At 27.8% G+C, this 10,490-nt stretch overlaps 1 protein-coding gene across 1 annotated transcript; it reads right to left on the reverse strand.

Annotated features, from left to right (window-relative positions):
• Positions 1-428: 428 nt before the first annotated feature.
• Positions 429-10,127, reverse strand: LOC128955896 (uncharacterized). Its single transcript, XM_054301575.1, has 8 exons — positions 10,097-10,127; positions 9,087-9,335; positions 4,777-5,571; positions 4,552-4,716; positions 1,910-4,238; positions 1,378-1,803; positions 998-1,290; positions 429-916 (listed from the first exon to the last, which is right to left on the reverse strand). The coding sequence occupies exons 1-8, from the start codon at positions 10,125-10,127 to the stop codon at positions 429-431; spliced, it is 4,776 nt and encodes a 1,591-aa protein (XP_054157550.1).
• Between the last annotated feature and the right edge of the window lie 363 nt (positions 10,128-10,490).

Here is a 10,490-nt window from a genome sequence, read left to right on the forward strand (position 1 = left end):
TAATTTTTTTGTATTATTAAATAATTTAATTTTCAATTCTGTATTTTAAACAAAATTTTATAAAATAAAATTTTGATTATAATAATRTTTTATTTACAGTAATTTTGTTGATCACTCAAATTAATTATCACTTAATATATCATATGTTTATTTATAAATAAACATATRTTAACACAATCAAAGTTTAAACACAAAATTTGATTTTTTTAGAGACAATTATCTAATCAAATAACTAATATCCAGTCTAAATGTCATTAAATATTTTTATAAATATTATAAAAAAATGTTTATAATATTTACAAAACTAATCAAACTATTCAATCATTTACTTTTAAGCTCTGAGTTTCTCAATATTAYACTCTTTAAGTAATAAAAAAATTTTAAATAATGATAATAATAATAACAATATCAATAAATATATTATTAAATTATGTATATTTAGACCATTTAAAGCCAGTACTGCCGACCCAAGGATAGGTCGATGGACAGGACTGACACGTACGGAACGTACGGCTGCCGTCTTTGGAGTTAACGTTGCATACCGTCGGGTGATTGCACGGGGCATCCACTGGTTTATCGGGACATTGGAATGGCTCAAAATCGTGTATACTTTCCAGTGAAGTGGGATTTCGGATCCATTGGATTGCCTGCCAATTGGTTACAAAGTAGACGTCCTCTTTCTGGATGACCTCATCGATAAACTTGAGGAATGCTTTCTTATGGTGCGGTGTATTAAACCAGGCCGAGTGATAGAATAGGTTAAACGGGGCCCGATTTGACTTATAATGTCGGTTGAAATTTTTCAATAGCATATCGTAAACTCCCGGTTCATCCGATGGGTTAGTACAGGCGTCACCCATAGAGCATCGGCCGCCACGCAARTCATGCCACATAATCATACCGACTTCCCATAAACCTAATCATACAAATAGTATTTGTTAACATAGAAAAAAATAATAATAACTTTCAATAGATAAATCTTTGTATAAATAATTACCTGGAAATGATTTGGTAGGACAGGGAGGTATCATACACTCGTGATTGAGTGCATAGTCCAGTGTATAGGGAAAAAAYGGTGGATTACTTTCGTGAACCGGTAATGAGGAATCGTACGTAAAGTTTGTTTCGTAAAGCATATCAAACATACGATTACCACCGGTTTGTAGGAACGGTGCTCTCATACCGCGTATGTCTTCAAGAGGAACGCCTCCGAACTGGTGTATGATTTCTCTCTGACCGTTCACTTCTTTAATCCACTCTTTGACTGTAAATTTTTCGCCAAAACTATGACTACAAAAATCATATTATTTTTGGAAAAAAAATTATTTGTTAGAAAATTATTAGTAAATTTTGATAAACTATTGCTTAATTACTTACCTGATTCCGTGCGATGCAATTTCGTGTCCTCTCGACCACAGTGTCTGGACCTGTCCGTAGTCGGTCCACTCGTGCGACACGTAAAACGTGCCACGAATTGGACAGCCATTCGGATTGAACCGACCTTCAAAAATTTCATCATAGATCTCCCAATTGAGATCATTGACMGCATCGTCAAATGTAATCAAAACGAGTTGCGGTATCTGTTTTACGGTCATCTTTCCCGGTATATCTGATCCGCCGCATCGACAGTCGGGTAGTTTGCATTTTTTCTGGTCACACTTTTCGGCCGTTGATAACGGAGTAGGAGTTGGATGTATGGGTTTAGGACGAGACGCAGGCTTTGGCGGTAGTTTTTCGTTGTCTTTGATTACAAGTCGCCGATTGGTTGGTCTGGGCTTACGGCCAACGCTATACAACGGAGGTCTGTATAAAGTAATCATTGATTTTAATAATTATATATAAATTAGGATATTATAGATTTGCTATTAATATTGTATTATTTTAGTATATAATAATAAATATAGTAAACCTTGTTATTATTGGTCGCACAGTTGTCGTAGTGGTAGTGGATGTTGTAGTAAAATATGTTTTATATGGTGTAGTCTCGGGAACAGTCGTATAGTTAGCACTATTGTAGTCCTCGTATTCGTATTCGTAATCGATTTTGGGTTTCTGTGTTGTCGTCGATATCTTATAGCGGATACCGTGTCTCGTGTGAGTCGATTGAATAGTTGGATATGATTTGCGTGTTGTCGGCAGTGTTACACTATTTTTGCTATCAGTAATGTCTTCATAGTAATAATCATAGTATGGATCAGTGGGCAGTGTTGTCGGTGCCGCTGTTGTAGKGGTAGTAGTTGTTGTGGTAGTCGTAGGTATGGTTGGCTTTTGAACGTAAGTATTTAGTCGATAAGAGTTTCTGTTGGCTTTCGGATAGGCACTGGTATACTGGGGTTTGGGTGTTGTAGTCGGTTGGCTGAAGATTTCGTTTTTGGCGGTCAGAGGTATTGAATCGTAATTTTCTTTATAATAGTTAATTGGATTCAATTGAGAATAATTTCTTCTCATATCATTAATTGTCCGGATATTTGTATGTATTTTTGGCAAATTATCACTCAATAGATCATTATTGTTGGCACCGGTATTCACACTTCGACCCGACAGTTCTCCTTCATTTTCATAAATCGGTTCGTCCTCTAATGTGATAACCGGTTTGTAGCCGACACTTCTCTGGTTAGGTAATGGAAGTTCAGACGGTTGTGGCGATTCGGTTGTAGTTATTAGAGGCAGTCGTTGCAGTTGTCGATTGGATACTTGTCTCTGTCGTGGACTGTTAGCCGGAACTGTTCGCAATGATAATGTTTGCAGATGTKGTTGTCTTACTGGAGGCAATTGTCGTGATCCGTGAACCGGTTGTTGTTGTCTTTGTCTTTCGGTTGTTGTGGTCTCAGGTGTTGTTGTTGTTGTTGTTGTAATTCTTGTCGACCGGAATGACAACGGATTGGGTGTTTGCACGGCATTAGGTCTTGGGTCAGGTCGTAAAGTGGGTCTATTCTCCCGGTATGTCAATTGCTTGGGAATGGCATCCTCTGCCTCGAAGCGCAATATTTGAGGAGCAGTATTGTTAACTCTACCCCAGACTCGTTGAAATGGACGTCGGGTTGTGGTTGTAGTAGTAGTGGTCGTCAAAGGTGTGGTAGCCGGAGGTAACTCAACAATTCGGATACCATTGGGATTTATCTTTGGCGAGTTGGCTACACCTAAAAAGTCCATATATTGTCGCTCTCTTTGTCTCATTTCTTGTGGATTAAACACAACAGTATCTCTGTTTCGGTTCTTGTCGTTCACATTGAATGATATGATTATCGGTTGTTCCTCTTTGCTGTTATGATTGTCATTGATATCCAACTCATACGGCGGTATGACTTCTGGTTTATAATTATCCACAGGTTTTGGTTGATTTCTATTCTGTTGATTCTGACCTCTAGTTAAAGGTTTACTATCGACGCGAAGTTCAGTTATATATTCATCTCTAGGATCCGGTCTATTGTCTACTTGACGCAGTACTGGAGTCTCTTGTTGTCCACCTCTGGGCGCAACTTCCGTCTCGCGAAACACTTGTCTGAAATCAGGCCTTCCCTGTAATTTAGGTTTAATTTCGGGCACATTATACGGGTTCTCAGGTATGAGCTGTCGGTTTTTGTATTTATTATTGTCGACTACGCTTTCGTCGGCGTTTATATTGAACTTATTGCTAGTATTGTAAAAGTTTAGCTGATTGTTGACCACCACTGGCTGTTCCTTTTCTAAGACACGCGGCGCCCGATTCTGTGCTCTTATATACTCTTCTTTGGCTGTCCTTTGTCTTGGCATTAACTGTCTGACCGGTATCTCAGTGGTACTGCTTGTGATCATCGGATCGCTCGTTACTATATCAAACTTTACCAACTCTTGTGGCGATGATTTTGGTCGCTGTTTTCGGATGACACGAACGACCGGCGAGACGGCCCGTACGGGTACTGCACTGTACGGGTTAATGGAGACCATCGGTCGGGGTGTTTGCTGAGTTGCGCGAAGTCTAGTGAGTCGTTCAATAAGTTTTTCGTCATCTTTGAGTGGCTTAACAAATACGTATACATCATCGGCACCGGTATTATTATTGGCGATTGGATTGATATTTTTGTATGTATTCTGAATGATGGGATAGTGATAGGTTGGCCGCGATATCGATGGATACGACTGACTCTCGACATCCACTCTCGGAGAGGGCAGTGATGGAGGCGCCGGTGTTGTAGTACTAGTAGTGGTGGACGTAGTAGTAGTTGTAGTAGAAGTTGTTGTGGTAGTAGTAGAAGGTCCTGATAATCACCACAAAAAAAATTGTTTTAAATTTCAATAATTATTTCAGTTTAACAATTATATTTAGCCATTATTTTAATATACAGATATATAATTTTTTGTACAGTATTTAACATTATAACTCATAAAACTAATAAAATAAATGCTATACTTTATAATTAATTTTATTTATATAYTAGTTATTAAAGTTTATTAACACTATTTTTAATTGATTATAATTTTTTAATTTTTTAATTATTTAATTATTACAAATAGTGTTTTAGTAAACAATTAATATATCAAAATATTTTCATTAAAATATTGTTAACAAACCTCTGGCATATATTTGGTGGTAAAATTGTGTCGGATTTACGAGATATTTATTAGTAGTTCCCGTAAAATATCCATTATTACTGCTATTATTAGCACCTCTATTATAATATGCAATGTTCCGGTTATTGTTGTTATTATTATAATTATTATTATTTATATTGCTAACTATTCTACTATTTATATATGCATTTCTATTGTTATTATTATTATTATTATTATTATTACCACTATTTGTTAATGGCTTAACAATTGGTGGCAATTCATAATTATGTTCAGCACTGGTATCTCCTTTTCCGCTATTATCTACACCGTCGTAATGATAATAATTATGATTAGTATCCATACGTCCCGATATGGCTGCCGGCGGATTAACAACTGTATCATAGGGTACGGCATCTCCGCCACCATATCGTCGACCGCTGACTATGGATGAGACCAATTGTGTTGGCGGTGCAAATGTTTGTCTAACCTCAACAGTATCGGCATTGTTAGCACCGTTGGAAGGCAGGGGTGTCGACGCTAACTCAAAGCCATCGACCCGATAGGCCGGTGCCACTGTTGACAGTGGAGGTCTATAGATTTGGTCTAAATTATAATTATTACGGGTATCAGTGTTATTGAAATTTTCAATGTTATAGTATGACGGCTTTGAACCGGTGGCCTGAGGGTCGGGAACGCCTAACGTATAATCGGCTGCATTAGTACTATATATCGGTGTGACGTCGACTGGCGGAACGGGACTTTCTGTAGCTACCGGTGTGTATGTATCGATATGTATAGCCGGCAGCCGTTGGTTAGGCCTTGGAATTGTTAAATGCCTGGTGTTCCCATTATTGTTATAATTATTATTGTTATAATTATTATTGTTAGTATAAATGTTAGACACGGTGTCCGATATCACTGGATTACCATCAATGACACGCCTAGCARTACTAGCGGCCGGTTTGGACAGTTGTCTTTCTTTATCGTCCTTAGCATTGACTACACTGAAACCCGAACTATTGGGACGTGATTTGGGCTCTAATATCAATTAAWTCAAAAAAATCATAAATATTTAATTTATTTTATTTTATTAATTCTATTGTTTAGATATTAAAATATTAATTAATATGAAAAGAGATTAAAAYATTATATTTTTATTATTTAAATCTAAATAAATTGACAATTTTAATATGCATTTTAACAATTTGAGTAATAAATTTTGCTAATCTGATACAAATTTTCCTTTATTATAAATCTAAAAACAAAATATTTAAAAAATACAAAAAAACAGTATAATTATTAAGGAAAATATCAAAGAAATACTAATCGATTAATCTTTTTTTATTTTAATAGATATTTAATATGCATAACAAAAAAACGATATTTCAATTACAAATTCAATTGATAGTAAAATAATAATTTGTTTTCAGTAATATTAATATATATTAATAATTTAAGATAAAATTTGTTACACTAGACAACCTTGAAGAACCTTGATAAGAAATTGAAAAAAATAAATATATATATTATTTTATTAGTATTAATAATATAATTATTTAACAGAAAAGTTTTGCCCAGATTTTACTGATACACTTAAAACTAATAATTATATAAATTTCTAGATTTTTTTCAAGTAAATCATTGTTAATAAAAATTATTTCTATTTTTTCTAATACAAGGTTATTCACAGAGCATTCATATGCAAAATATATGTTTGATTTTCATTTTGTGCTAAAAATACCGCAATTTTATTTTATTTAAGAGAGTATTATAAATATATTATAATTAATTGCTTTAACTGTTAAACCTGTTAAAAATATTTTCGGCCCATAATAATAATAATAATAATAACTCAAAATAATTTATAATAATTTATATTGTAGTATATTTAAATTAATAATACAGTAAAATATTATAAATATATTGATAAAAATAATAATTATTTTTTTAAATTTATTTATTTATAAATAAATTTATAAATACAGTATATTATTTAATAATCTTATCTTTATTAACAAAGAATTATAATATATTGATATATTATAATACAGGTATATAACTGATAAAAAAATTATGATTGATTTTACTATTAAAATTTTAGTTTATTTTTGAATTACTTTTTCGGTTATAATATTRAAACATAAGTCATGTAATTAATKTTAGATTTTTAAAAAAACTTTTAAAAATATTTTATTTCGCTTTTTTATAATTAACTTAAAAATTATATTTTTAAACACAAAAATTGTTTCAACATTTATTAAACTATAGATAATAAAATAACCTCAATCAATGTTTTATATTATAGATTATTAAACATAATACTGTAAATTGATRTTAATAAMTATAATACAATTATAACATTAATTTTGTTGAACACAAAAAATTGATATAACCTTTACAATGATGAGTAAAAAGTAATAATTAAATATTAAATTTGATATTAAAAATAAAACTCAATTTTTTTTCATGTGTCCCTCAATTTGTGAGACAATTAACACAACTGTCACATGAATTGTCTATTTTTTGATGATTACTATGTGACTGATATTATTATAACAACAAGTTTTGTCATTACAATAAAAAAACAATAAATAAAAAAAATATTATATAATAATAATCGTGATGTTAAGTGATGTGTCAAATGAAATATAAGAAATTTATGGTCAGTATGTCATTGTATATATACTGTATATAAATTTATATATATATATACACTATATATGTGTGTCTGTGTGTGTTTTTTGTGCTAATATTTTTTTATAACTATTATATACAATATATTAAATATTATGTCATCTTTATATAGCAAATGAAAATCTACTTTTGTTTTATTTTAACAATTTTTGTTTTTAAATAAAATTATAAATTGTGCAAAACTTGTTAATGAATASTTGTCAGAAATGTTATTAAATAATATATGTATCATTAAAATTAAAAATATATATATATATTTATAATAATTACAGTTTCAATTGGGACTCATCACAGTAGCAAAAAAACAAAAAAAAACTCAGTCAATGTTAATTGTTTGACAAAAAAAATTAAAAGTAAAACATAAAAATTACTAAAATTAATTGCATTTAGTATTATTTTTAAACTAATTAATATTTATTTTTTGATGTGACTATGACCTTAAAATAATAGAATCGCAACAATTATTATATAAAATAAAAAATTTTATTATAATATTTTTTCTGACTTATAAAAATCTAATTAATAAATTAATTGACAATGATTTTATGTTAACTAATTATTATTATTTTTATTTAATTTTTTATAAAAACAAAATATATATAACTAATTAAATGGGAAAGGTCTCACAAAATAAATAAATATATTAGTCTAAATATTGTTAATTATAGTAACTATTTATAATATTTATATAACTATTAAACTTAATAAAACTATTACAATCATTATTTTTAAAAAAATTAAATCCACAAACATCATAAACACAATAATAATAAAATTATTTATCAATAAAATTATCAGTCAAAACATATAAGTGTTTTATAATTTAAATTAACTCTTTTATTTATTTCATCAAATCSTTATATTAAATTATATTTATATTAACATAGTTTCCTCTATYATAATAAATATTTTTATTTAAGCACATGTATGTTAATCTAACTGTCCTTCAACTCATCATCACTATTACATAAACTGGGAGTGTGAGTGACATCCCTACTAATTATATCTTAATATTTTCATAACAATTACAAATTATTTTTGAATTATATATATTTTTTGAAAGTACACTATAATTATATTTAGATTATTTTTTAAAATTATTAATCCAATAAACATTTTATATTTAAAATAATGTTTAATCTAGTTTAGTTAAATAATACTAAACATTAAATGTATTTTTTTTTAAATTGTACAACAACAAAAAATATTTAATAATAGTCTAATACATTATTATACAGTAATATAGTWTATCACTATAATATATCATAATACTGTATTACACTTACAGTTGACATCAATCAAACTAACATAACATAAAAAATGTATAATTAAGTTTATAATTAAATTGTTTAACAAAAATTTTGTTATACAATCAGTTTATTTTGTATGTCAACTAATTATATTGCAATTTGTTTATGAATTTTTACTTATAATTCAAGAAAACATTTTTTTAGGGAAATATCTAATAAAGCGTATAATACCTAACAAGGAATATGTTTTAAAATTTTATTTTTTCTTATTTTTTTAAAACTAAAACTAAATTTAATATATTTATAACACTTTTATATTACTTAAAAAATAAAAGTGTAAGTGGATTTAGAAATTTTTGTTATTTAAAATAAATTTATATTTAACTACATATGTATGTTATGTACTGTTTATTACACTAAAGTACTATTTTTATCACTAAATCTTTTTATTTTATTTATTTGTTAAAATATAAAAGAAATTCAATAATAATTCAAAAAAAAATAATCTTATCTGAAAATTATTAATTTATATATAGAATATTGTTTTAATTAAAAATAAAATACACCAAAAAATATTAAATTWAATTAATAAATTATAAGATTACATACCGATATCRCACAATACATTTGAAGGCCAGTCACAGTTTTGTAGGGCCAGTGAAAAATGTAGTCCATCTCTACATGTTTTTTGTAGGGACAGTCCAAAAGAGCACACATAGTATGTACTGCAATCGCTTTTGTCGGTATAATAGCCAAACTGTTTCGGACAGACAAATGAATTGACGGCCACTGACTGACCGTTTGCTATACTGGACGCCGGCTTTAGATAGTCATCAGCCGCTAGTATTAGCCATATGTCTAATAAGGAAATATATTATTAGGTTATTTAAAAATAAATATTCATATATATATATATATATTGAATATATGAATATAATTAAAAATATTATAAATTAAATTTTTATTTCAATTTTTTTTTAATTTTTTAACTATATTTTATCAAATTTGAAATTTTAAACTTGTTTTATGAATTAAAATAAATGTCATTAAATAAAACATTATATCCAGAAAATACTAGGGAAAAAATTTCTTTAAATTACATGTAAAATAAATTTACTTAAACTGTATATCATATTTACACATTTGTTTGGAAAAATTTATAAAAAAAAATAAATCAAACAATTTTTTTTTAAGATAAACACAATAAATATAAAGTCAATTATGCGAAACTAAATACGATCAATAAGTAAGACCCAGTATTTATGTACTCATTGTGTTTTAAGATAAAAAATATCGATATAATACACAAAAAACAGCTTAATATAAATATATAGATAAAAATCAAAGATTTTTTTATAAAAATTTATGAAATAAACATCTATTGTTTATAGTTCAAGATTTATTAGTTAGAAAATGGATCAAAGTTTAGATTTTTATTTATTAAAATTGTAAAATTAATTTTGTAAAAGTATAAAAAAAGTATTTTTAAATAATCAACTATTGTTTATAAAAAGATAGTATAATTTTTACATTAYTATTGATATTTTATTATATAATAAAAAATTATTAATTAAAAAAATTATTTTTAAAAATTGATTTAATAAATATTAGTTAATTACAAACTATTAATCGTTTACTAATAAATGTCATTGTTCCTATTTCTAATTTTTCCGGGTAAATAAATTAATACATAATGTATTACATAATCAATAGAAATAGAAATTTAATCATCGATTAAATGTTTTATTTAAAAAAATTGTTTTCTATTTATTTGTCTTATAAGTGAAATCAATTCAATTTATAATAATCAGTATTTAGCGTGTATTTAGTATATAATTGTGTTAAATAACTTAATAATTCAATACAATTGTTCGTAAATACTGATTAACTAAACAAAAAAAGTTTAATTTTATAAATAAATACAATAAAAGTGAACAAACAATAATAATAATAAATACTAATTAAAACTTTTAAAAGCTTAAAATATAATAAATAAAACTATTTTGTATCAAT

Source organism: Oppia nitens, unplaced genomic scaffold (genome assembly GCF_028296485.1).
Source record: "Oppia nitens isolate AA-2021 unplaced genomic scaffold, nextdenovo-longstitch-racon4-pilon3 scaffold2_pilon_pilon_pilon, whole genome shotgun sequence".
In the NCBI taxonomy this organism is placed as follows: domain Eukaryota; kingdom Metazoa; phylum Arthropoda; class Arachnida; order Sarcoptiformes; family Oppiidae; genus Oppia; species Oppia nitens.